The 27996-nt window shown below is 40.5% G+C and overlaps 2 protein-coding genes across 7 annotated transcripts; one reads left to right on the forward strand and one right to left on the reverse strand.

The window, feature by feature from the left end:
* On the reverse strand, positions 1-27858 carry LOC136340451 (calmodulin-like). Of its 6 annotated transcripts, none has more exons than XM_066284584.1 (8): positions 21177-21319; positions 16431-16881; positions 16275-16316; positions 6784-7026; positions 4937-5072; positions 3574-3709; positions 3369-3517; positions 1-3316 (listed from the first exon to the last, which is right to left on the reverse strand). In XM_066284584.1, exons 2-8 carry the CDS (start codon positions 16521-16523, stop codon positions 3285-3287), a joined length of 831 nt encoding a protein of 276 aa, XP_066140681.1. In that variant the 5' UTR covers positions 16524-16881; positions 21177-21319; the 3' UTR covers positions 1-3284. The 6 variants fall into 6 exon arrangements, with proteins under 6 accessions (XP_066140681.1, XP_066140686.1, XP_066140683.1 ...); XM_066284589.1 differs by lacking the exon at positions 21177-21319 and adding an exon at positions 5161-5294 and having other exon boundaries at positions 6780-7026; positions 16431-17577; XM_066284586.1 differs by lacking the exons at positions 16431-16881; positions 21177-21319 and adding an exon at positions 27717-27858.
* LOC136340453 (troponin C-like) lies at positions 8913-13804 on the forward strand. The gene is made up of 6 exons (XM_066284590.1): positions 8913-9171; positions 10539-10566; positions 10923-11066; positions 13088-13207; positions 13485-13616; positions 13675-13804. The coding sequence occupies exons 1-6, from the start codon at positions 9169-9171 to the stop codon at positions 13701-13703; spliced, it is 456 nt and encodes a 151-aa protein (XP_066140687.1). The 5' UTR covers positions 8913-9168; the 3' UTR covers positions 13704-13804.
* Positions 27859-27996: the final 138 nt, after the last annotated feature.

Here is a 27996-nt window from a genome sequence, read left to right on the forward strand (position 1 = left end):
TCATAAATACCTTGGTTTATTTCTCCATTAATATGAAATACATTTGCCTTATTCTCTAGTGATATAGAATTCCTCGTTATTATTCTAGCTTTGACATGGAGTACAATATGGCCTGTTCAAACTTCTGGACTGGAGCAGCAAGCAGTTTGATCGACATTTTAGCTGAGACCGGGCAAAAAGGAGTTTGCTTTAGTCCAACACCTCAAAAGCTTGGATGTATGAACAAAGTAAATATTTCAATTACAGGTCTGCCTCGTGCTGTTGCGCAGTCCAGGAATTTTCCGGAAAAAAACCTTAAATCTCCATTAAAAAATTTTACAGGTTGGGGAAGAGAAAGAACGTCGCTCCACATAACAAATCAAAATAAATAACTATAAATTCGTTATATTAAAAAAAGTTGATCCTATCGGGAATCGAACCTACGTCTGCCACTCGCATTTAAGATGAAGTATTGGCTTAACACAGGTCTGGTTCAGGTTCGATTCCCGATCGGGGTCGTCTTTTTTAATTTCACTCAACGCTTGAAAAAATCCCTCAGTTTCACTGTTACAATAGCAATTTTAGTACACATACAAATATTGTCTTTCGTCTGAATATCAACGGTCAGTAAATACCTCTACAACAATCTAAACGATTATAGATAATTTTTATCCAGACAAGTTCACAATGAAATGGAGTAGAATTCCTGCAGATCTCTTTTATTGAGAAATTGTGCAGTTGTTGAGGCTCCATTGTATTATTTCAGTTATAATTAGCCACATATCGAGATATATACAGGGTGTCTCAGATTACCCTGTATGGCAGCGAATATCTCGGAAACTATTAGAAACTCCGGAAAATCTACTAGGAACATAAAGTAAAAACGTTTTTGGTTAACCTGAGGACACAGGATGCACCAAATATTCCCCTTTTCGGTGTAAACACGCATAGAATTACAGAATCTGAGTATTTACAAACATCTTCATCCCCTGTCGTCTTCTGCCAATTTCTGTGATTATTTCGCTGAATCTCCTAAGTCTTGAGAGATATTGCAAACGAAAATCTGAGACACACCCAGTGTACAGGGTGTCTAATTCAGGAGGTCCTCTATCGCTATCTCCGAAACGGCGAGATTCGCAAAATCGGTGAAATGGGAAAAAACTTGTCATTTTTTGAGGGTTTTAATGTGCCATAAGTGGAGCTGCTATATTGTATTTGGCTGTCGAGATTTTGCGCTAAAAGTCAAATTAATAAAGATCTTCAAAGTAAAGGAAAACGTCCAAATAAGACACCCTGTAGAGATATATGTGTAGGTAGGTACCTGGTGTAATCATTTATTGAACGAAGAAGGGGTTTTGATTCTCCACTGAATGAAATCTATGCTCGATTGCGTCACAAAAAAAACGGATAAATAAGAGTAGTATTAAAAATAAGTGGTAGAAGTGAAGCCTAAATAGAACTGGAAGTAATTCCTAAGCCCTTTCGTGGTGGCATTCTAGAAGCTAACACTCTGTAGATACGTATAGCACTGGCTATTTTTCCTAAATAATTCCTGCGTAACACGAAAACGCAACGGCATATTTTCTGACAACTCTAAGGAGATTTTTCACTTAAAGAGGCATAAAATAAGTAAAATCATGTCTGAAAAACTGTGGGCAACCTCCAGACTATTGAGCTGGCTGTACCCAATTTTCCAATGTTCGTTCCCATCTCCATGGGGGCGTACCTTCTGTCAACCCTTATGCACGGTCAGAATCTCTGAAACCGTAAAGTTTAACGCGGGGGGGGACTGGTGACCCTCAATGATCTCGGCACCTCTGTGACGTCTTTAAAAAGTCGCACATCTTTCGTTAGATGGCACCACATGGGAGATGACGCTGGTGGTAATATTTTTAACAGCTGTCAAGTTTAGTTCTCGGTTCGGTTGTTTTCGCCGCGTTTTGTTCTCAATCGGGTTTTCCAGATGAATTTCGGTAGATTGACGAGAAAGCCGTGAGTGAAAAGACCTCGATGGGAAATATCACACTCAGAATGAGGCCATGAAAGTGAATGGCCGGGATAAGATGTGCTTAGAGCTTAAATTACAAAAGCAGTTTCTTATTCTTGCAGCTTACAGGTAAATTTCGACAGGTCAACAAGGACGACGTAACTGGAAGGCGTCCTTGGAGGGTGCTACGCTTGGAATGGGGTCAAGAAAGTAAAAGATCGGCGTGAGACGGGCTTGTGCCTCAAATTAGAGGGAGAGTTTGTTCCTAGGGTTCAAAGGTAAGTTTTGACAGGTCGACGATGACGGTGTAATGAGTAATCTGTCTGAAGGGTAAGGTCAATTTGTAGTGGTGTTTGGCCCGGACCGGCTTTAACGATTCAGGCACTTTGGGCAAATTTTTTAAATACCCCCTAAGAAAAACGAGCGCCCTAGGTCTTCATCCAACTTGGACTACCCTCGCCCCCCTTGTTAAGCCGATACTGTCTTTGGTTTTGATTAAAATTCAGTTTGATGATGAGGGTGTCACGCAAAGCTGAGAAAATGAGGAGAAAATGCAGAAAAAAAACCCATGAGATTTAGTTACGCTAGGTACCATTCCCACTTCCTCTAGCCTCGGAGCAAAGATAAAACCACATTTATTTTAACAGTACCTATATTTCCATGTATTTTTGTAGACTCTAAGAAGCCCGAAATCACAAATATTAACGAAACCTCTGTATATTTCCGCAAAAATATATACAGGGAGTCCTCATAAATCAACCTTGTTTCCAACCTATTTAAGGTCGGATCGGGGCGGGCCTTAGAAAGTCTGGCGGCCTAGGCGAAATTGTTTACAACAGCCCGCCTACCCCCAAGAACAACTGCCGATCAGGAAAGACGCCCGCCTTTCCTGGTCGGCCGCCCTAAGGCGTCGCCCAACCTCGTCCCCCATAAGGCCGGTACTGGGTCGGATATAAATACCTAAATTACAACAAGAGTAATTAAGGGCTACGTTATGAAGTTTTTAGGAGGCCAGTGCAGTGCGTCAAATGTAATTAATTGATATTATAAAAAGGGAAATTATTCCTATAATAGTAATAGAGGTGCAGCACTAAGAAATGCGTGAATATGAAAAAGTGTGGTGAAAATGTCCGATTTTCAAAAGGAAGACCAACACTTTTGGCGTAAAAACTATGCACAATTCAATTCTTTGCTATCGCCCTTCAGTAAACGGAGGGCGAAATTTATTTATAGGAAAAAGTACTAGAGCCATACGTGTGTATTTTTAGCAGTCGAATGTTTGCTTCTTGGACCATTTTATCTGGGGCAGTCTCTCTTACTAGTTTTTAGAGGTCAAAATACTCACAAACTCTGCAAAGAACCTTAAATTGCTCAAAATCGCATTGAATAACTTCAGACAAACCTTCATAATTCACTTGCCCATCCCCGTCCAAATCAGCCTCTTTGATCATGTCATCTACCTCCTCTTCCGACAACCTTTCTCCTAGACTCGTCATCACATGGCGTAGCTCTATGTTGGATATCAGGCCGTCGTTGTTCTTATCAAACACCCTTTTGGGGGAATTTTGCTCTTTCATTGTCCTCAAAAAATGTCTGGTTAAACCTACCTAAAAGCCTCTTTGAGCTCTTCTTCCCCGTCAGCGTCTTTCATTTTCTTGGACATCATCTGCAGGAATTCGTTGAATTCTATAGTACCGTTTCCATCCTGGTCCACTTCATTTACCATATCTCGCAGTTCAGTTTCTATAAAAGGGCAATAACTGATTAAAGGGACGATGAAAGAGCATTAAACTTTTGAGAGTTATTAGGGATTTATATGAGAAAGTTATCTCTTTGAGCCTTAAAAATGCTTAATTAAATTTCTGTCCTTCATCTGGGACGTTATGGCTGTAAGGCCTCTAAGGATTTATATTATGTGAATTAATAGGTTTCCCAGGGATAAATGATGGAAATTGCGTTTTCCTGTGTAAATCTGGGAAAGTTTTTAAATTTTCGATTAAGTCAGTGTGTTTGTGGAACACGTGGAGGTTCGCAAAAATAAAACTTTTAGCGCCCGTCCTGTCCGATTGATAATCAGCTTAAAATCGAGTTTTGCCCTTTAGCCAGAGTGCTCTCGGAGGGCTTTTAAAAATCATCTGTTATGTTATTTGCTTTTTAAGTGATCGATAGTTTCGATTCAAAGGGGTTAACTGAAGGGAAGTAATGGTGTAAAAGGGGTATCAAACAAAAGATAAAATAACCGAATTAATCTGAAATAACTTATGAACGAAATGCGGGATGATCTGGTTGAATATGCTTCAGCCAATGGAGCTCGTGAAAGCAGTGATGTACGCACCGAAAAAAAATAGAAACTGCTTGAATTATCTTCTATATATAGATTAGCCTCAAAAAGTCACACATTTGATAAAAAATGCATAATATACTGGGTGATCTAGATAAAAAAAAATCGATATGGAATACGTCGATATCGATCACATCCCCCCCCCCCCCCAATTACTCGCCCAAATTACTCGAAAACGGGCGGAGATAAGTAGAGGACAGTTAAGGAATTTTTCGTTGTGATTGGCAAGCTCAAATTATTCCGTAATTATGAGGTGTCCCATGAAAAAAACGCGAGTAGATAGGACTTTTAAAAACTGCTGGACCAGTTCTCGTATTGCACCTAATGTTATTCGAAAACTGAGTGAGATAAATAAAAGAACGTCTGCAGGTAAATTTATCTTAATGAATAGGAAATTCAAAATATCAGATAATTTACAGGGTGTTCCGTATAAACAAAGAGTTTTATCGTCTAAAAAATTGCTTCGTGAAGTCACGACTTTTCGCTCCCAACAAAATATACAGGATGACTCCTCTAAAGTGCGCAGAATTCATAAACTGGTTGACGTGTTTTTGATTAACAACCTACTCAAATTTACTTTTGAGGGGCGCTATAGCTGAAAACTGGTTCAATGGGAGAAACAATTTTACCTGTTGGTCGCTGCCCCAGAGATCTCATGACCACGCCCAGCTCCGCCATGGTGATGGTCCCATCCTCGTCCTTGTCGAAGAGCATAAACGCCTCCTTGAACTCCGCGACTTGATCTTCGGAAAGGCCATATTCGGTCTAAAAGAAGACAAATTTGTTACGGGTGAAAATCGGTTAGTTCGGGTTACTACGAGGGTTGTTGGTTTCGAACAGAAGGGAGACTTACACTGGTTTGTTGGATTTCAAGCTCACTAGTTAATCGTTTCAGTCGCGAATACTCTTTATCGTACCTGTGACTGTTGTTATTTGTCATTCTAACGATACGATCCGAGAATTGACAACGTGAATATGAACCCCGGACTTAGCTTGAGACAAGAGCTATTTATAAGTTTTTTAGGCGGCAAAGCTGTAAATAAATTAATGGTAAACTGCTTTAATTATTGCTTATTGATGCTCCCTATGGGCTCATCAACGCAGATCACTGAAACGGCACAAAATCGAGAGTACAATAGCTGTAAAGGTAGGAGGCGCAATAATTAAGTTAACTGTTGCCTAATTTTAGTTCATTATTTATTTATTTAACTTTGGCACACAGGACATCAGAGAGTTGTTTTATTTGCCAAAATTAGCCGGCTGGTGTCCCCCTACACGCGCGATCCAAACCAGTCCAGGGTAAAGTGTGTTTTTCTCTCTAAGCATTATTCCAGCGAAAAAAATAATATATTATTCACTGCATTTCGAGTTTCACCTTCATACAGTGGTTGTCTCACAACAAAATCCGTGCCAATGTCCAGATTATTTACGAGAAATGCTTATGTTTTCAAGATATTGCCGTGTTTACTTAATCTATAAGTTGTTGATGATATTGTGTTGGAATTACGTGCGCATTTTCAAGGAAAGCGAACATGAAATTTCTCATATTTGTTTTAAATTGCCTCGAACGTTCATTTAAGTTATTCCTAAAAATAAGATTTATTGTATCTCCCTAAACTTAAAAAAAATGGACAATTGTTACGCTCTTGTTTTCTTTGAAAAAAATTAGTACGAGGACACCTCGTGCTGCTGCTGAAAAGTTGCAGAGGCGAAGTCTTGAAGAGGGCGCTTTTTTACAGTCTTCCGTCAAAGTGACGCCAAAAGGATTATTTATACAAGAAAAGGAATACCTGCTCTTTGAGCTGGCAAGAAGGACTCCCAAAAAAAAGGTTCGTCGTCTTTTTGCTTCATAATAACAGGCCGTTATCGGCTGGTGAATGATAGTAAATTTGGTACCCCAAATAGCCTATTTTATCCTCATGAAACCACATGAATTGAACCGGGAGAGAATATGCCAACTCGAGGTACCACTCGTCAGTCCAAGTTGCCGTTGTAAAATTCTTGCTGTCCAGGACCTACGAAGTTGAAGTCCCGAAAAAAAAAACAAACTTTGCTACATTCTCACATCAAAATTGAGACGCGCAGGAAGAGGGTCCGAAAGCTTTTTGATGAAAATAACTTATGGAGTTTTCGTTATTATATATTAGTTATCGGTCGATTCCAAATCGAGCGATAACTGATATATAATGTTAGAGATTAGATTTTGTTCGATCGTAATTGCATCTTGAGTTCTGGATCAAGAATCGGGAAATCAAACTTATTTGGGTACTGTCAGTATTGCCAAATTTGTGATTGAAGCCTACGCCCGCCCCATCGCTCGACAAAAAGTTTTCGATTGGCCGAGAGCGCTTGAAAGGAAATTTCCGAGCAGCTATCCGGAAAGTAGAAAGCGCAACTCGAATCGCGAACAATTGACCTTTTAAAGTCGCGTTTGACTTTAAAATGTTACGAGTAAACCACATTCAAGATCACTTACTAGATCAATGGTGACGATCAAATCGTGCTGATGGTGCTTCCCTTTCTTGCTTTTCTTATTCTTCTTGCCAGCAGCCTCAATTTTGGCTGGAGCTTGCTTGATGGGCTGGCCCTTTTGCTGCGCGTTCACCTGTTTCTGGGAAGACTTACAGGGCGTCTTGGGACCCCCCTTTGCTCCGTGAGTGGGGGTGCGGGGACGCTGCTGTGTCACGTGGCCGCTTCCATCTGCCGGCTTATTACGGGCCTAGAATTAGAGAAAAGGCTCTGATAATCTCGAATGGACGAACGTCTGCTTGTTTATTAGATGTGTTTTGGGTGAAGTTTAAGTGAAGCAAATGGCAAGTATGCTTCCCGACCCAGAAAAGGACCAAAATGTCACATCATGATGAGTATAAGTGAAATTCAGCTAAAAAAAAGAAGCAACCAAAGAGCTGGAATTCCTGCTAGAAAATTCCTGTAAAGGTCATTCTGAGGCAGTTTTGTATCAATTTTGGTTATGCATTAATTAATGAAATGATGAATTGATGAACTAGAACATAAAGACAGTTTTTGATTACTTGCCCATCAAAAGCTAACAAATAATACCTTTTCAAGATTTTTTAAAGAGTTTGGTAACATGGCCTGCCTCCTGAAGGAATTACAAGTGATGTCAAAATGACGTAAGGGCTATATAAACACTGGCAGAAAAGAGATGCCAGCATGATAAAAGACGGTTGCGATGTTGCCATTTCCCCTTGTTGGTTTCACGGTCAATGTTGTTTGAAGTGCAAACATCATTTAGTTTTCTTGAAGGTATCCCCACTAAGGCAAAAGTAATCGGCAACGAGGCCAATTAGGTAATATGAAAATTAATTTGACAAAGCACTTTACTGATGTAAAGAAAATTATTCTTAAATGTAGTACTTAAATTTCTCGATATGTTGGTGAATCATACATATATATACCAAGCATTTATCCTAAAGATGTCTTCATCATCGCAGAAGTTTCCGTAGAACAATATCGCCAAAAATCAATCGTCTTAACCATCAAACTCATATAAAGATTGGTATTACTTCCATGTGGTGGGAAAGAACATTAGAATCCCCAATTAACTTGTCTATTTACTCAAAAAATGTTTACAACCCACGATAAACACATTTTATTGTTCGTTTACAGTGACTCAAATTTCGCAAGAACAATAAACTTTCCAGCGCCGAACCTGCAATTTTAATTATTGCGACAGTCCACGTCCCAAATGGCCCGGATTCCAGAAAACCTGGATAAATTCGAGTGGTTTTTCATTTTAAAAGCCTTCATGCCGCCATTAATATTTTTAGCCAAAAGGCTGGCGCCTGGAGACAGGACCTTAAACTTCATTCTTGGCATAAATCACCTCGGCTACAGTTGATTATATGAGATATCATTTTTCAGAATACTCAATATAACATTTCTCTGACTGGTTTTTGTATATGGGGCGATGAGTCGTTTATTTTGATTGTGGCGTGATTGGATTTCGTCCAATTAAATGGAGAAATGAGTGAAATTGGAAGAGAGTATGCCAATTTCATGTAACATGTGGAGCATTTCTTAAAAGGTTTCATTGTGCTAATGATTTTTCCTCATTGTAAATTAACTTTTACACAAGATTCTTGATTGAATGGTGAAGGAAACCTTTCCGTACCTTCCCTTGTGGAGATATCCACATTTGGGTACTATCACATTGCTCATCTTTTAGTAAAGATTTGGTGTAGAAAACATGAACATGGCCAATTTAAGAAAGTATCATTATATTTACAAACGTTTCTTCAAACCACCACGCACCACAATTCTTGATACATTGGTGAAGGACATGGCCTCGCATCTTCCCTTCTTAGAACCAGATTGGGCTACTATCAAACTCTTTATCTTTAAATAAAATTTGGTACAGAAAGTATGGGCGTGGATCCCTTACAACGAAGCAAAGAATTAAACTTAAGCCGACAAACTTATGACCCATTAGCTGTCATATACAATCCTACACGAATTTTTGCTCAACATCAAAGACTCTAAGCCGCAATCCACCTCCCACACTGCTCTCATCACCGAAAACATTTTCCACATAATCGAAAAGCCCCCCAAGATGACTGGTTGGTGTAGAAAAATCCCATTCTGACCCACTCTGCCGTAACAAAAGAATCGTTAAAGGAGGAAGACATCAATCGCCAACAGAAACCCGAAAAGCGAGCATTTTTGGAATGCCATCACCACACCGTATAACCGATTGCGACTCGCATTGGCTAAAATTAAAATAGCGGGTGGTGCTACTTATATACTGAGTGTTGGCCGGTGGGCCCCATTTTAGCCGGCGTGGAGTTCTTGCCGCACTTGACGCTGAAGTGGTCAAAGAAGAGGCAGAGGACACATTGAAATGGTTAGTGTTGGGTGGTGGTTTTGTGAGTTCAGTGTTTGTGATGTGGGTGGTATATAACCTCGGGAAAATGGAATGAGGCCATGGGCGTCCTGGAGGAAAGAGCGGCCCCTTTGAAAAGGAAAGAGGAATTTTGGTCATTTTCTGGACGCCCATGGTGATTCCATAAGCTGAGCAGACTGTGACCATGACATCATGGTCTGAACAATTTACGGTAGCTAGGAGGAAGGTCGAATTTTCTGGACCGTTTTTTTTTCTGGATTTGAACAGCAACTCTTCGCAAAAAATGCGAACGTCTCGTAAAGACTTATTGCAAAAGCTGCTTTTCTTATGTGAAATTAGAGGTACAGGAAAGCTGTTTCTGCAGTAAAATCATAATCAATTTTGGTTTCTATAGCACCGTTCCATATATCAATTTGGTCCGATTAATTGTGGCCTTTTAACACTCTTAATTAGGTTTAGCCGAACTGAAATTTATTTATAACCAGAGCTGTGTAGATTGAAACTATTGTAGCTCGGTTTTGCCTGCGTTTTAGTTCTGCAAATTTTCGACAGAGAAACTTTAAGTTTTCCGGAGAGAATGAAATTACGGCACAAAAGTCGTTCTCAGTTCTCTTATGTGCGCCCGCCTAAGGGGAACGGTGTGGCTATGTTTTTATGTTTGTCGTGAGTGGGAAATTTTCCTAATATTCATACGTCCCTCAGCCACTTCGCTGGCATTAAGGCTGCCGTGCGCCACTGATTTTTTCTTCCGTTCTCTATGAGCAAATTTGTATTTCCCGTAGCGTTTTTGCGCACTTGCCCAAGTTCCCCGCTCCATCTCTTCAGTTTTTTCATTAAAAATCGACTGCGTTCGCGGCTTCTCCATTTCCGAAACGTCGAATTTTCCTGCAATTTCTTATTGTTGCATTTGTAAGCAAATCGCACCTTGCCAGGAATTTTAATAACCATCAATCAAGCCATTTACTAAACGAATATGTTTACGCTTTACACCCCAATGGCTGATGGACTGCCTTGTTTTTTTCAATCGACACCAAACAAGCTCCTGGATTGGACTATAAATAAATCAAAAAAATACGTTTTTAACTAAAAAATCAATAATCAAATTCCGGGAATTACCAGCGTTTGAAAGCGCGGATTCACTTTTAAACTTCCTGACAAATCGCTTTTAATAATCAGCTTTTAATTCGAGTTGGCACCTACGTGAGGAGACCCTGAAACATTTAAATTTATTACCGGATCATTTGCAAATGACCGAGAAATTTTCCAGCTAGTTTCGATAATAAAATAATTTCACTCGTTTTTCGGCCTGTTCCCGTGCCTCCCTTTTGATCCATCACTAATTTGGTTTTCGTGATTTTTTTTTTCAGGCGGAAGCTGAGGACCAACAAATGCAGTGTGAGTAGCCGCGATGGAACTGGATTAAAAATAAAATCCGGCCAGAAGAATTCAAATATTTAATTCACTGAATTAAACAAACGCCTTCGCAATGAGAAAAACCCTAAGTATTTAATTTTGCATGGGCGTCCCTCATAGAAATCTTGGCTAATTTTATCCACGGACGCTCCTCACCACTGTTCCTTCCTCCCATTTCCGAATTAATCCTTAAAACCCGTAAAATTTTTACTTTGCCAGGCAGCAAAGTGCGTCCATAAACCAGAGGCGCGTAAAACTTTTATGCCATTCCATAAACGCTTTAGTGTTACAATACACGTAATAAGCGAAATAAAGTTGATATAAACGATGTTTCATAGTGCTCAAAAGGGCGTTTTCCATGTTCGATACGGCCAAGAGGGGCACCATCGAGAAGGAGAAGGTCAGGACCATTTTGTCCACCTTGGGGCACTCCTACGACGAGAAGGAGCTGGAGCAGATGCTCTCAGACGAAGACCCAGAAGGTGAGTTCTCAACTGAGTCCGGGTTAGTTCGGTATTCCCATTAATTTCACGACGAAGTTGTCGAGACTTCAACGCCTCCCTAAAGGCGCCTGTGAGAAGGGCCCCGTGGAGACTCTCCTTCCCGGAGACCTCTCGGTGGATTTGAGGGCTTCGATGGGACATTCAGGCGATTGGAAAGGGGACCGTCAACGTGCGCGTGCACCGAGATGACTGGAGACCACGTGTACCGCCGCATTGACATTTGTTTTAACTGCGATTTAACCTGATCGTCTATCGACGGCCCCAGAAGGGAGAACACGCACGTCTTCGGATTCATGGATACTTTGGAAAGTCATCGAGTGACTAAGCCGAAATTCCTCGCGAAAGCATAATAGTTCCTCAAAAGTCCGCACATTTATCAATTTCCAGAAGATGATTGAAGGATGTGCCGAAGTTTTATTGAAATTTATTGCGAGCATTCTCGACGAAAATCCGAGAATATTCGGCCCAAGCCTAAATTCCGCTACAGGTTGATAAATGTTGATAAATACGTCCTTGAATGGCTGTTTAAATCAATGGGAAACGGGATTACCATCCCTAAAATAAAATTTTTCCAGACTGCTGGGTTTCGGGACCCACTAGAAATAATTGATGGTATTGCTCAAATGAAATATGCGAGAAACACGTTAAAAGCTGTGCCAGATATTTTCGGGAAAATCGCGTGTAGGCCCACAAAAACAATGAACAAGTAGCAGTAATCGAAAGGTAATTGAGAGCGTGTCCTGCAAATGTATTATTTATTTGATCTGTAAATACTTCACCTACATCTGGAACGACTGACAGAGATAAATGAGGTAATGTCGTCACGTCAAAAATAACATAGAGCTATGTGAATCGCCTCTGGGCTCTAACAGACGTGACAGGCAGGCGAAAATTACCCTTTGAACGTTTATATTGGAAGGAAGGGGCCTTATGAAGTGCCATAGGGTATCTCTGCATGAAAATAGCTTCATCTTTAAATGGAAATTACTGGAAATATTCCGAAGATAAACGCGCATTTTGCAGTTGCGAAGCGCGTCAAACTTCGCAACTTTCAAATTTCCAAATCTGGCACGGCGCTCGCGCCGCCCCCCAACTTCCCGAAGATTTCTGATTGTTTTAGATTTGATTTTTCCCGCGAGTTTCCCTTCTTCGCTCTTCTTCTCTTATACAATTGATTGAAGACTGTGTCCATTTTTAAGGAATTTTGCTGGATTATTTTCACATATTCCACAAAACATCGGCTCGGTCTAACCTGAGCTGCCACAAGAAAGTTTCTCGTCTCTGGCAATTAGAGGAAGTCTTAGCAGAAGTAATCCGAAGCGACTGTGATTCAACAAGGAAAATCGTCAATTTTACCGTAACAGTGCAGAAAAATCAATAAGCCCCAGACAAAAAATCAAATAAAAACATTAAATAATTTCTAATTTTGTCCCATTAAACTCGAATTTCCACCAATATTAATTTCGACCTGTCACCCGAAATCAACGTCAACGTCTCGTAAAGGAAGAAGATATATCTTTCGTCTTCCTTTTCTCGCTCGTAGAATAAACAGTGACGGTTGCACGAGCCTAAGTAGGTGGCGGCGAATATTACTTTATAACATTGGCACAGTGGTAGGAAATGAGGATTTTAAAGGTAAAAATGTCCAGTTTTTGCACTGCCATTCACTTGTCGCCCCAATCAAGTCCAGACGTGGCCCTTCAAACTCTTTCGTCAAGCAAACTTTTATAATCCCGCGTAAACAGCTCTTCAAAAAACAATTAAAACTTAATTTTTTAATTTTTCGGCTCTTTGCTTAATAACGCTCTAATAAACGGTAACGCCGCTCTTCGGACCGATCCAATTATTTCTCGAAATTTATGTCTGGAATGATGCCAGAGCAACGAAAAATATCTGGATTATTAAATGTGCTCATTAGCAGGAACGCCAACATCTTTGAGGGCCGGATAATGACTTTGTTTCGAATTTAAATAGACTGTTAGATTTAATTTGCGTTTCAGGAACGGGCAGAATGGATTTTGAGGCTTTTTGTCGCGTGGCCTCTCACTTCCTGGAGAGCGAGGACGAAGAGGCTCTTCAAAAGGAGCTTAAAGAGGCCTTTAGGCTTTACGACAAAGAAGGTAGGTAAGCAGGCGTAAAGCAGCAACTAATCTCGATTTCGAATTACGAGACCATTTTTCATTTTTCATCGGGAACCTGGCAAATTCCAGGCAGCTGTATGATTTATCACATATGTATACTTGACCTAGAAAAATGCCTTATTTTCGATATCTTCGAGGAACTTTCAACTCCATCATCACCTTGGGGCAGCTTTTGATAAATTGCCACCGTCGCGTGATTTCAGCCAATCATTAAAAACTTAAGGAACGTTAGTAATTCATTAAGACTCCTCTATAGGTAATGGCTACATACCCACTTCGAGTTTAAGAGAGATTTTGGCGGCTTTAGATGATCAATTGACCAGCGATCAATTGAACGAGATGATCGCTGAGATTGATACTGATTCTTCGGGGACCGTAGACTTTGAAGGTGAGGTTTTTTTTATGAATTTGCAGCTGTAACTGGAGTCTAACGGTGGTCGTTTCAGAATTTATGGAAATGATGACTGGTGATTAATTTGGACGGTGTTTTTGTACTATTTTTTTGTATGTGAAATATAAGACATGTTGTTGTGTACTTATTTGTAATGGTTTTGAATAAAATTGTGGATTTTGTTACTTTGTCGTACACCACGTCGAGGCGTGGCTGTTAACAAAACTGAATTTTAATTCCATCTCGCAACGGAGGCTCAATAAAAGCTAATTATCATTAACTTTAATGGTTTCGTGACATAATGGCGTATACAAGTTCCAGGTTAGTACACAACAGGCCTTTTCGGTAATGGTAACCTAGCACATACTGATCTTTATCGGCTGATTTTCAACCATTCGAATTGATCGGCGTTCGACAGAAATCAATAAAAAATAGAGAAAAACCGAGAAAAGTGAATTATAATTTACCTTAACGGTTTCATGATAAAAAGGTGAATGCATGTTTCACAGGTTGCACTACATGATCCTATTTTAATTAGGTCAATACTTACATGGCGCCATCTACCAACAAATACTGGAACGTTGCGCGTTTCTTGATGTGGCAAATGCAACATTTACCATGAACTTTCATTGAAATTGGCTAAATTGCCATTAATAATTACTGAAAATGTCACGTGAATATTTCATGACCTTTTCTCTCACTTTGTGTTTGATTCGCCTTTTAAGGGTACTTATTTAAGGATCATAATCTCTTCGAACTTCCAGCAATTTGACAGCGAAGCCCCTACGGTATACCTTGCGGGTTCATGCATATTACATATGCCTTGTTAAATCCGTCCTTTACCTTACAATTTCAATTTGGATCACGGTACGAAAGTTCGAAGGTTTATTTCCATATCTGCGATGGGTAAATCCCCGCTTTGCTGAGATTTCAATTTGCCGCTCTAAATGTCATTCGAAAGCTTCTAATGGAGTCTTGATTTTTATGTGCGACACCACCAGCTGATTTTTATTTTCTTTTAATTACAATTTGCTCCTTGATGACAACAAAAAAAAAACTTTTTCTTGATATCGGCCCGTATCCGAAATTTGACTCTGCGCTGCAGCTATCGAAAGATCCCCCATATTAGCACGGTAACCTGAATACGGGCGATAAAAAGGGCCGTTGGTTATGTCCTTGGGAAAATGTCTCGGCTACTTTTGGCAATCATGTAGAGTTTAGCATCGATTTGCAGAAGCCGGGTTTTTCCAGCCATCGCATTGCGTCTTATCAATGTTTTTTAACGGTTTAACGCGTTTTTAATTCGTTTAAACGCCGGCGAGATCTGAGGTAATAAGGAATATTTATGATCAATTTGCACGGCAGACGCCCTAAGTTTGAAGTGCGCAAGATGAGCAATAAATCAATGCCGAACTAGCGGAACTGACCTTATTAAGGGATTTTACCTGGGGCCGTGTCATCCTTCATCAAAAGTTCCCCCGGAATTCGTTATTCGCAGGACCTTAACATATCTATGCTAAAGGGCCGCTCCGTTGGCTACGCAGAGACGGGCCACGTTGCGGGAGGTAAATTCGCCCTAATTTGGATGTATTTAATTCAATGTCTGCGGGCAGGAAATGAAATCGAAATTCCCCGACGCAATGACGAATATAGTTTGCAACAGGCGAAATTTGAAATATCCATTTGCTTCCATTAGGACAAACTAACTCCTCCCGACACCTCGTTCGAGCGCAAGCTGGCTGGATATTCCGCTTCGCAAGTGCAAAACCTATTATTTATTCGGAAGTTCTGCTGAAGTTGGAATATTCAAGGGGAGCGTGGAACGCGGAACAAGCGTGATGGTATAATGGAAAATGGAAAGATAGAGCCGTTTTCGAAAACAACTGCCATTGAGGTAAAACTAGACTCATTGCCTTGTATCAAGATGGTAGCTCAGTATTTACCGTCACCAACGAATATTCGAATTTATTTTATTGGAAATTCGCTTTTGAGCCTGAGATTTATTCGAGGCCTGAATAGGAGCCATAAATTTCTTCAACCTTGTTGGAAGCTTCAACCCCGATAGGTGAAATATCGAGGTGTTCAGTCCGAAACTCTCTTGAAAAGACGCATTTAGGTAATGGAGATGGCATAGGAAACTGGTACAATAATAGCCTTAAACATACAAAATTCAAAAAGCAATTCGGACGACGTTGAGCCTCAGCTAAAACCCATTAAATTTAATTGCTGCGAGCTTTTAAGAGGATCGATAAAATGGGATCGAACAATAATTATCGAGAGCGAACACATTGAGTATTCTGTATTATATAAGTCGAACGAGTAGAATGGTCTGCAATAGCTCCGAGTCGGGTTTTATTGTCTGCAATAAGAGGATTTGAATTCGATTATTTTCGGTTTCTATGGCGAAATCAATTCCGAGATATACGTACAGAGCATGCATCTATGGAGCAAGCAAAGCGAGCGAAGTGTCTTGTCTAGCAATAATTTTCAAAACCGCGATTACACAAGTTTAGAGGTTTTTGAGGCTTAAAAAAGCAATTGATAAACTTGTGCAATGCTCTATCATAGCGAACCTCTAGATGATCTAAATCTATGGAAAATCTAAGCGTAATGAAATCATCTAATGTAAAAAACTCTTTGCTCTAGGTAAGTTACCTGGCTGAGACTTCTATAGCTACTCGCGCTTCCACTGCGCGCCTGAAAAAGAATTAATTTTGAATTAAGTGATTTATTTGAGTAAAATTATTGCTTTGTACAAGTTGCCACACTAAGTGAGGAACATCGGCATGCATAGTGATTCTCCAGCGTTACCTTGCTCCTGGTCCTGGGGACGCACTCCTCCTTGGAGGGTTTCCTCCTCTTGTCCTTTTCCTTCAGGATCATCCTCGCAGCCGCAAACGCCATTCTGCGCTTTCACCGGACGCAACTCTCTCAATTACATAGGCTCATTTCGCGACAATTACAAGTAAGAGTCTTTGCTAGATACACCGCGTGACACAGAGAAGGGGGCACCCCGTAGAAGTGGTTCGATTTAAATGGCTTCCCCATTCGTTTATGCCTTCCTACGAACCTCAGCTTTTTTTACAGTAAAAGGCGCAACGCGCAAAGCGACTTTGTGGGGCCAGAATATCACTACTGTCGTAGCTTGCTTCCAGAAGGTGTTCTTGTGCGTTGTAGTCGGACGAGGTTCCCAGAAGATCGGCCACAGAGCAAGAGCGGTCCCGGAAGGCGTCGAAGAATCACAGAACTGGTGCAATGGGACCTGGAATGGGATACTGTAGTTTTCATGCAGATTTTTCCTGGGTATGCATGGCGGTTGGGAAAGAATCAGAAGGCGATGAGCTGCCTCAGACTGTAGAGATAATGCTGTGAGGTGCACGGTCACCGGTACACCCAAGAAGTCTTGGAACGGCATTTTCCACTCTACCTCAGAACACTTCATAATCCAGTTTTTCAACAAGGCGATGCACGACTCCGTGTGGCTCGGGTTACTGTGGATTTTTTCCAACAATACGAAAACAATTTGTTACTTTGGCCTCGCCGACCTCCAGACCTAACCTCCATCGAACTTGTGTGTGAGGTATCGTAGCAGCGCTCTGTAACTTCGTACAGATAGTCTGGAATGAGATTTCCCAAGAGAACATCGATCAACTCATTGAATCGATGCCTAGACGTGTCCAGGAGTGCACCAGGGGCATATTATCAACTTTTTTTCATCATCGAATTTGTTTCGTTTCTCAACGATGTACGTAAAATGAAACCATTTTTACGGGGTGTTCTCTTTCCTATGTCACGCAGTATATTTGTAATGGGAAAAGCAGGGAAAGCCCGTGCGTGCGCTATCCATTAAGCTCGCACACAATCAGCTTTTAGATCGCTTCAACGCGAATATCTTTTTGGGTCAAACTCGACTTTATGCAAGCCAACGTCGGATTTTTATACTTTTACATATTTATGATGGAAAATTCCCTTCAGGGAGGATTTATATGCTCAACCAGTATTTCAGGAGTAACATAATAAACTGCCTAAGTGGAGAAAAAATAATGTCGCTTTAGGCGAAATAATAAAATTCTGAAAAGGACTCTATTAAAATGTAAATAAGTTCGCAATTTTGCTGCATTGAATGCCGATTCTCGTTAGAATTCGGAGCAGATTTGAGTCTGAAGGGGTTTACGCATCAAAAAGACAGTTTCCGAGGCTTCCAATAGAAAAAACTTCAGGTCAAAAGCTCCATACAAATAGCGCAATTCCTGCTATTTCCAATGGCACTCGAGCCCCTTCACTCCGGCCATATCACGCGGAGCACAGAGGTTTCAACGTAAATTAAACAACGAGATCTCCTTGCCTTAAAAGCTTTGAAGTTCCTAAATCTTCACCTGTAACGCAAACAAGCCCTTCTGAGCCGTAATGACTACATGTTCAAGCCCTACGGTTTTAACTGCCCTAATTAGAGTTCACGTGATTTCAGCACAGCAACCGATTCTCGTTGAAAAGCTCTTAAGGGTCTAACTCTCAGAAAATGCTTCCCTGCTCTCATTCGTCTGAGGGCGGTCATGAGGATCGGAAATTTGTGCCTGAAAGGGGGATTTTTTCGGTTGAAGGTAAACGTTATTTTGGGTCGATCCTGTTTCCCCTAGAAAACCCCAGATAATCGGATAATTCCGGTGTTAAAAAATCAGCCTTTCCAGGGACAAATAATTGCCGTGTTTGCGTCTCTGCGAACTTTCAAGGCGATAAAAGTTCTCTAAAGGAAATCACCTTTAACTGGATATTTTCCCGGGAAATTATCAACCCTGCAGGAAAAATAATCGACTTTTCAACTCCAACGACCGAGAAATCGCTCGAACTTTGAAGTTGTTGCTTCCGCACTTTAAAGCGCTCCGTTATTGCGTTTTCGGTCCTCCAAAGACAAAACTCGGAACGAGGCCTATAAGCGCGGTTTTCACCCACTCAGTAACTCGGCTTTTACTGTTATTAAAATCGAAAACTGCTGTATACTTTTCTTCCTTACGGGCTTCGTGAGTAAATGCGGCTAACAGGATAATTGAATTATTCAGGGACGATTTTAATATTTAAATTCGCTTTATTTTAGAACAATTATGTTTGTGAGAGCTTTATCGCTTGAATCCAGCTAGAGATTTATTCCCTAGAAATCAATAGAAAACGCGCAAAAATGCGAAAATCCCCCCAAAATGAGGCGAATCTTATCACTGACGCGACTAGTCTTTAGGCGACGGCATCTCGCAAACGGTAAAAGCTATCGAGTTGCACGTTTCACCGATCGGAAGAGATGCAAATGGTGCCTATTTTCCTTTAGTGTAAGTTTGCACAGATGCGCGTAGTTGCCATTCAAAAAGTCGACCAACCAGACCAACATGGAATTTGTTCAGAATTCAAGGCTTCGCATAAAAATTGAACACTTTTGCCCTTTCACGGTTAAAGCTCCGCCGGAAAATTAAAAAAAAATACGTTACATGAGAATTTAAAATAGAGGAATGGGGCTTCTGATGCAGTTTTCGTCCATCAGCAGGAATTCGTGGCAACTTGAAAAAAATTCTGAAAATTCCATAAAAGTTTCCCGTAACTCTCCTGTGCTGGTCTAAAACTTTGAGTTTTTCATAAAAGTGTTCAATAGGATTATATGAACTAATGAAGATAATCTGTCTAAAGATGCCGCTAGGCGAACCAGCGATCGTTATCAAACCGCTAGAGGGCGTTAGAATTTTTTTTTAACGGGCAGTTGCAAAACTCTCGACCCTCATCGGTTCGATATTATAAAAAATCTTTTACGGCTAACTAATTTATTTAGGTTTTATATTCTGAATAAACGACGACATTAACATTCATTATGTAATTGCGTTATAAGAACGCCCTACATCAACGAGCCCTCTCACCAAATAACTAGCTATGAAAAACTACCTTGAATATTCAGATTCACAACTTTCAGACGTTTGACTCACTGCCCCTGTTTTCCATCCCTTCGCTAAACCCTCCTCGCTGGATTAGGAACTTATTATAAGCAAACAAGTCTCCTCTACACGAAAATCCTTCTCGGAAAGTGTTCGTTAAAAGCCTGAAATATTCAGTCCGGATAATCTGCACTTATTTATCATAACACGAACTCGATTTCTCAAATCAACTATATTTAAATTTATTGTTATTTATGGAAGGGAGTTTATCGTTTCATGAATAGGGGCTATTTCGTTGGCCGGAGGTCACATAAAAGGGCTCAGTCACATTATTAGGCCGACAGCGACGAGGGGTTACCACGTAATCAATCTCGCATTCTGTGTATTGATATAAAGTCCCATTTAATGTAGCCAAGGACTAAAAAATTTGGTTATGTGGTAGAGCCCCCGAAAGAAAATAAACCACAGTGACACACGCAATCTGACTTTGTGGTTGGTAATATTTTTAATTAAATACCCTTTGGGTGCAGAAGCATTTCCAAAAATAGCTTTGATTAAATATCTAAAACTTTTCGCAGGAAAAGCCGCAAAACATGATTTTATGGGTTGCTTAAATGGAGAGTTTCAAGCGGGTTCTTAAGCCTTTTGCAAAACAATTATCTTTAATCGCTCCAATTTATTGTGAAAAAAATATTGTGAAAGTTATAAAACTCCTAACCGCGATCGCTCTGGCACCAAATGGACCCAGTTCAACTGAAATGTATCTCGTAAACTGGAAGCTAATAATCCTATAAGTAATTGGTAATGGTGCAGGGCGCTAGTTGTGGTGTTTCTGTGATGATCCGAGGATTGATTTAGGAGCCGCAAGCAAGGATATTTTAACGTTTTTTAAATGGGGCTGCAGAGCAAATCCGCGTCCTTTCCGTAAGGCAATTGTCCCTGACAGGGTCCGCAGTTCGCAGATAATATAGTAATATCAAAAAGATAAGTAGAAAGAAAAAATTATAAAACTTCTAGCCGCGATCGCTCTCATACCGTTTGATACATCAAATCGTATGAGACGTAAACAAACATTGATTAAAAAATATCTCATAAAGTGCAAGTGAATAATATTGTTAGTAATTGAGCGTGGTGCAGGACACTAGTTGGGGTGTTTTTAGTGATGATCTGAGAACAGGTTTTGAAGCTGCAAGCAAGCGAATTTTTCAAAAAGGCAAATTATAAAGTTTTTTAATGGCAAAGTAAAATCCTATCCCTCCTATAGGGCAATTGCCCCTAATAGGGTCTACAGTTCGTATATAATATCACTGAGCAAAGTGAGAAGTACAACGAGGTGGAAAACTCCGGTCCCGCGTTGCTCTCATATTGTGCGCTAATGCGATGTATCAAGCTTAATTAAAAAATAATTTCTTTTCACTTTATGAATTAAATCAATTACTTTTCTGGCATTTGGTGATCTACAGTTGGCCCTAATTTGGGGGAAATTCTCGTGCAGATCGCACCCGAAGCTTGGGGTCCACAGCCAAGCAACTTCTTTGAAAGAGTGAAAAACATTACTCCCTTTACTCAGGTGAAGGAAATTGAACTGAAACCTTATTTATCGCTCTATATTCTAAAACTTCTCCAAACTCATATCAAAAACTCTTACTCATAAACCCAAGTCGAAGCAACAAAACGAAACGAACGCCGAGTTTCAAAGTTTTAACACGTGGATGAGTGGATGAGCGTCGATTTCGGAGTGGGGCCGCGCGTTTCGCCATCCAGGGAGGGACTTCCAGACTGGACTAGTGGGGCCTTAGAGGATCCCAACCTGTACGAGACGGTGCGCACGTGAACCGCGAAATTTCCGAAATCATGCAAAACGGTGACGGGGGCGAGTTTCGAGGCTGCAAACCCTGAGGAGCTTTTGCTCTCCGAGTGGGGGGGAATTCACGGTATTGATACATTGAGTCTTGAATTATGTGTATCTTGAGTTTTTTTTCCAAAAAAGCGGTGAAAGTGGGAAATTTAGCGCCACCTTCCAACCCCTGAGCGAATCATACGGTCCAATCGATAGGCAAACGCACACAGGTTTCACCTAGCGTAGCTCCCTTAAACGTCCCCCAGAGGGAAGGAATAATATCCCCATCAAGAAGCTTTCAAGGTTTTTAACAGGGCTCACATTCCGACATGTCATTTTCGTGTTACAGGAGAAGGGATCGCGTAAGTTTGTCACGTATATAGATAATCAAGGAGGGTGGCAAATTCAATTTCCAGAGGCGTACTTTTTGTTGGGGAAAACTTGCCATTAAAGGAGGAACGGAAGGGAATACTGATCGATTGAGTTAAGTTTACCTAAGCGCAAACCTACCCGAGTTAAGCAATATTGCTAATCTATCAAACACTGGTAATATAATAGACCAATTTGTTTCTGCAACATCCATCTCAATCGAACAAGTAGCTACACCTAATCCATTAAGCATTCAACTAGCGACAAACACCATTAATCACCTGATTATTCAAATCGACAAAGAACTCTGCCATCTCGGTAAACAATGCGAGTTCCAAGACACGAAACTTTAAGTGTGTTCTAATGGAGACCGGATTTAGTTTATAATACACACTCTGTCTAAATTTCCAGGCTGGAAATGTAATTTATGTGTGCACCTCCAGAATAGCGAACCTCGGAGTTCCATTAACTTCGTTTGCCGGGCAGCGGGAATTCCGATGAGGTATTAATTTTGTGATACGTTGGAGGAATTTGGTATTGGCCCGAAGAAAAAAGGAAAAGAAGCCCCTAGAGGCAATTGTAGGGGTTGGAAAATGGGCGTATTTACGGGGCCAACATTGAGAAGAAATTCTATTAAAACCAGCCAGGAGTTTCGCGACATCAGTCCTTTCTCCCACGCTGCGTTTTCTTAATATTTAACTTCAAATCACCATTTGCCGTTCAAAAGCCTCGAAAAAGCATGCACAATCTTGAACAGGCTATTGTTGACCATCAAACTGCTTCTCCGCGATCACACAATAGCACAGTAAAAACAGTCCCGCAGCTGGTTAAATCTCATACATCTAGATTTTCCAGCCCTGGGGCTCCGTCCCACATGACGTGTATGAAATTGAGTGTCAAAGAGATTCTCAGAAAAGCATAAAATTCTGGAAGAAATAACGTTTTATGGAGAAAGTAACGAACATGCCTCGGGTTTGTAAGATCGAGACTCCATAATTGGAGAGATATCAATGGTCGTATAGGAAACTGGAACTAAGGGGTATGCAGAAAGAAATATTTACCGCTTGTAAGGCGGTTGTCCCCAAAAAAGGCAAAAACATGCATGCTCGAGCAAAGCGAAACATAGTTCGAGTTCTAAAACTCCGCTGCCTGATTAGAAGCCCGTATCTTTCAATGAGGAAGTGAAGGATTTTCATTAATGCTTCTTCGAATTGGGGGTTCACAGCGAATTTGCATCCCCTTTGTGAAGTGCGTGTCCTTAACAGAGCTCTGAACACGCGCACCGGGCACGGAGAACAATGGACCCGGTTAAAAAAGCTCCTGTCCCTCATCGCCCCTATACCAAATGCTAATTTGATATGACAAGCTCCCATCATATTTCCCAAACTGCATTGCTCAGCTCCATTATTTTCTTCCAGTTTCGTATTCTGTGGATGGTGCTACTTGACGCAAAATTTCCGCGATGATTTGGCATATAATTTAGAAACTACAGCCAAGAAAGTCTCTATCAGGAAAGTGTGAGGAGAAACTTGAGTAACTAAAGCAACTGAGGTAGACCGATGGAGGCGCGACAGAACCAATTTACATCCCTTTTATAGGGCATTTGACCTTAATAAGGCCAAAAAACCACAAATAAGTTCGTTAACTGAAAGGGAATCGTGGCTCGAGTTCCAGAACTCCCGGCCCTCATCGCTTTGTCGTCATATTGCGTTGTTCATACGTGTACAAAAACTGCATTGTTTACTTCGGTTACGGTTTCAGGGCTTGTTAGCGCACACCTGACACTAGCTGAGGGGACATTGATGTTCCAACTCCTAATTTACAAGTCTGCGAGCAAGCAAATCGCATCAAAAATCAATGAAATTCCCAAAGAAACAACATTAAAATAGTGTTTCTCCTGATGGCTAATTCGGGCTAAGTGACCAATATCTGCTCCTAGATCAAGACATAATCGAAGATACCAATGGTCATGTAGGAAGTTGCGTCGATGTAAATGAAATTTAAACGAGGCCATTAGGTTTCGAATTATAGCAATTCGCTTCGGATGGGGTGATTCAATAAGCCCGCAGCTGTGAATTATCTGGTAATGGGTTGGCAAATTATCGGCAAACGTAAATTGGAGTCAATTTGATAATGGAGATGATAGAGATCGCAGAAAGTATTAAGCACTAGTTACATAGAACATCATTCAACTGGAAGTCGTTTTAAACTTTATGCAATGAGTGTCGAGATTAAGTGATTGCAGAGAGCAAATTGAATGGAGGTACCTATTTTTTACGATTTAACCATCGATATCGTAGGAGTCTATCGATTTTTGTCGGAAATTTACTTTCCAAATGCCTTCAGGAAAACCCGTTTGAGACCGACAACTTTAAAACTTCCGGTGAAGCTAATTCAGATTACACCGAATTTTATGGGAATTCATGATGTTCACATCGGGTCCCATTATCGGTAATAAGTTCTTGTGATTTCCGTGAAATTCCATTCGAAATCGCACAAGGTACTGAGAACCCAGTTTCCAATGGAGACGGATCCGTGGACGGACTTCCGCGTTTTTCTACGTTTTTCCGAGAAGGGGATGATGTTTCTTTTTCAAATTTTTAGCGTCGAAATCCCAGGAAACAGTGAGCACTAAAAATCGCGCCACCTAAACTCTATTTCTTGTCAACACAGACACGACCACAACAAGCGCACCCACACAATAACAGCAAAACTATCGAACAGGACCGCATTTAGGCTCACTCTGTATATAACGAGAGAGGATACGTGAGCCCATCGCTAGAATAATTTAATGAATAAAAGTTGAAATATATGAGGGTATCAACAAATCGCAAACAGCAATAAATAAAAATTAATAACATGTATGTAGGCACATACAAAAGCGACGAAAACGAAAGTGAAGTCCAACTCTGTAAAACGATTTATCACCTGCAGGTGCGGACCAATCGGCAGCGGGCCTCATGGTGAACGATGCGTTTATTATTGTTTTGATCTTGTCTATCTTAAAGATAAATAATCCATAGTCGCCTCGATGTACCCTTTAGACCTGCAAGATCGGGTAGCAATATCTCTTTGGTTTCCTGGGAGTCGTTATAAAGTTCAGCTAATTATAATTTAAATTATTCCAGCAAATAGCCACTGCTGTCAGTTTTACGTCATTAGACAGGCTTTGGAAACAAAATAGTAACGCTTCAGAAATGGCGTCTTCGCATCTGCCTGCTGCTCAGTTCGTGCTTTACGAAAATTGCAAGTTTCCTCTGAAATTTTGGAAAAAACTGTTAATACTGTGCGTTAGTGGAAACGTTAACTTTTGAGTAAAACAGTGCGTATAATTCGACGGAGTTTCGGGTAGAAAACGGTGAAAAATCGCGTGCTGAAAATTCTATTGTGAGTTTGACAGTCTGGCGAACGTACGGTCGCTTATGCTCGGGTCGGCGGAAGCACCCGATGAATGAAACCAGAATCTGCGACTATCCTGGAGCTGAGCATTGACGTAAACAACAGGGATTGATGTGAAAATAGGGAAAAAGTACGTAAAAACTTTATTAACCACTTTAACTTTAACTTTTAAAAGACATCACTGTTGGGTGTACGCGATTGGGCATATTGAACGATAAGCTGGTGAAGTCTCTATTGAAAGAATTCACGATTTCAACGCTTTCATTTCAACTAACACTTGCGTCACCAGAGAGAGAAAGGGCCGAATTCGTGTTGTATCAATTTACGCTTTCTATAAGTTCGCCCCAGTTCAAAATCGGTATTTAACACCAAGAAATGCGATTTTCATGATTTATTTTGCCCATAAAACTTAAGCATAAAGTAAGATTATTAATTTTGTTAATCAGCTTCCTCGCAAAAGCGGCTTATAACTCAGCGATAGCAATCTTTCCGTTGAAAACCTTCCACCAGAAACAGCAGAAGTGAACTTTTTATTGCCCCCGATTCTTATCAGCAAATTAAATTACTTTCGTGAGAAAGATCGAGTGTTGTGAGGGTTGTTTGAGGGTCTTTACAGCAACTTATGTGAGGTAGTTGCACGATAATATGATTGAATTTCCTCGTGTCGAAGCCAAGTCACAAATATGCCGCAAAAGCACCCAAAATGGCACAAATGCCCGGATATTGAGAGCTCCGATGGCCATTTCCGGTCCTCCAAATCCAATAATAAAAATCCAATTCTAAATGTCATTGGCACGCCTTAAAATATATGTCAGTTGCGTTTTATCATAGCGGATTCGAGGTAAATGCTTGTTAAATTTCTTTGGGCGAAAAGTCCTCCAAAAAAGCGTATATCTTGCGGGAAAATCTGCACAGATTTTGACACAAATTTTATAGCAAGCAGACGTAATTTGGCAGAAGAACGTCTGGAGATTAAATCTGAGAAATGACAAGGAGATTGTATCATTTCCGCGCTGCATCGCTAGATATATTGGAAATTCGAGCGAGCTGCATCCAGAGAGGGATTCTTCGAACTCCATGCCAGGCTTTTGTATAGATTTTTCCATTCTGGCTGCAATTACTAGTTGCGGAATGGGAAGATTAAAACTGGAACAAAAGCCAGGCAGAGACAAAACCTTCGGTTTTTTTTGTGGTGAATGTCTGAAACCGCATCCATTAGGCCAACTTAATATAAAGTCGCTGCCTTGAAGGCAATGGCGAGCTTTGGAAACACAATGTTAAATTACATATTTCTATAAAACTTCTCTGACCTTTATTCACTCAACATTTAAAATTACACGCAATAAATGTATTGTTTTGTGAAGCGGCTTCGGCTAATTATTATTTGAGGTGCGGATGGTTTTTTCCCAGAAGGGTTGTGTTATTAATCAGCAGCAAACAACCCTTATTTGTTGAAATAAAACATTCGTGCAGTATTCGAAAATTGTTATTATCAGAGACGAACTGGATGGGGTTCCTGGCATTTGGACGTTGAATGCATGACCTCTGGAATTTTTAGGAGAGAAGTAAAATCTAAAGCAATATCTAAATATACACAGTACTTAAATGAGTATTTGCCCAGAAATTCGTTCAACACGAAGAGGCTCTTTTTCCTTAATTAGAATTGTTCAAAACTTGCTCTTTCTATTAGTTTTGCTAAGTGGGACTTTTGTGCCTCCCTACTGCGCCACTGTTTTCTTCCCACGCAACTTGCAATTTGATTACTTGAACATGCCACTGACAGAAGTATTTTCTTAGAAATTTATTGGCAAAGAATCTACTTTCCGTTAATAACGATATATCAGAGTCCGCACCTTTGGTCGGTTTTGTTAAGCGTGCTTTTGGTGTCCTCAAATGCATCCTCACTGCCTCACCGATCCGGTGCCAGTCAAACACCAAATTAACGCTTTCCCAGAAATTCGTTAGTGTAAAAGCAATTTTTTGTCGATTCGAGGTTTCCGAATCTACAGTTTGTTGGATTTGCAAAGTGGCTGCGTGGTTTTCACTACTTAAAAGAAAAATTCCTAATATGTTGCCCTGATAAATCCGAACGGAAAATCGTTAAATTTTTTCAGCTCGAACTTCCAGGTAATCTATCGTAATGGAAGGGGGAGATAGTCACGAATTTGCTATAACAATGATAATTCTCCACTGAATTCGATTATTTGCCTCTAAAATTACTTTACAAGATTTCGCCCCAAATATGTTTTCGTCCAGTCCGCCCCTGATTAGCACTATTTGAGTAACAGAATACATAAATTTTGTGCCGTATACGCATAGAGTAAGTACTCTATAATTCGTTTGGGTGCCTCTCTAAGCGTTTCTTCAATGAATTTGGAGTTTCACGGAAGTACCAAATCACTCTCCTCACCTCAGCGGCCCCCACAAGCTCATTTCCTTCATACCTTTCTCTGATTTGAAAAGCAACAGAAGCATGCAAATTCCCATCAGCCATGATCATAATATAAGTATGTACAAAGACGCTTTTGTGAGGTGTTTATTTACAATAATCAAACATCCAGAAGCAGACATCGATCTTACCCTCCGCATCACCCTCAAAGAGAACGAGGACGTCTTCATGTTAGCGGCTTCAGTCAAGAAAGTAAGCGAGGGTAAGCGTTAAGTATCTGGAGGAAGTAAAAATAAGGGAGGAATGTATCAAATTGCGTCCCGTCTTGTATCACCCCCGATCGGTACTGAGTTTATCAGCTACTCATGACCACTGACAGACTGTCCTGTAGTCGAATTGTACAAAAACCAACACTTAATGTACTGAAGGAACCAACATTCCAATAGCCAAATTGTACTAAAGATAGTACAA

Source organism: Euwallacea fornicatus, chromosome 7 (assembly GCF_040115645.1).
Source record: "Euwallacea fornicatus isolate EFF26 chromosome 7, ASM4011564v1, whole genome shotgun sequence".
NCBI lineage: Eukaryota > Metazoa > Arthropoda > Insecta > Coleoptera > Curculionidae > Euwallacea > Euwallacea fornicatus.

What these genes read in the sequence shown, in the direction of transcription:
- LOC136340453 (XM_066284590.1), top strand. An exon ending in TGAGGACCAACAAATGCAGT is followed by an intron (nt 10,567 to 10,922) that starts GTGAGTAGCCGC and finishes GATGTTTCATAG; the next exon opens with TGCTCAAAAGGGCGTTTTCC. An exon ending in TAGGCTTTACGACAAAGAAG is followed by an intron (nt 13,208 to 13,484) that starts GTAGGTAAGCAG and finishes ACTCCTCTATAG; the next exon opens with GTAATGGCTACATACCCACT.
- LOC136340451 (XM_066284589.1), bottom strand. Translation starts at nt 16,523, where the DNA reads ATGGCGTTTGCGGCTGCGAGGATGATCCTGAAGGAAAAGGACAAGAGG. An exon ending in TCCCCAGGACCAGGAGCAAG is followed by an intron (nt 16,317 to 16,430) that starts GTAACGCTGGAG and finishes ATTCTTTTTCAG; the next exon opens with GCGCGCAGTGGAAGCGCGAG. An exon ending in CGTCACCATTGATCTAGTAA is followed by an intron (nt 5,295 to 6,779) that starts GTGATCTTGAAT and finishes TCTCAAGCTAAG; the next exon opens with TCCGGGGTTCATATTCACGT.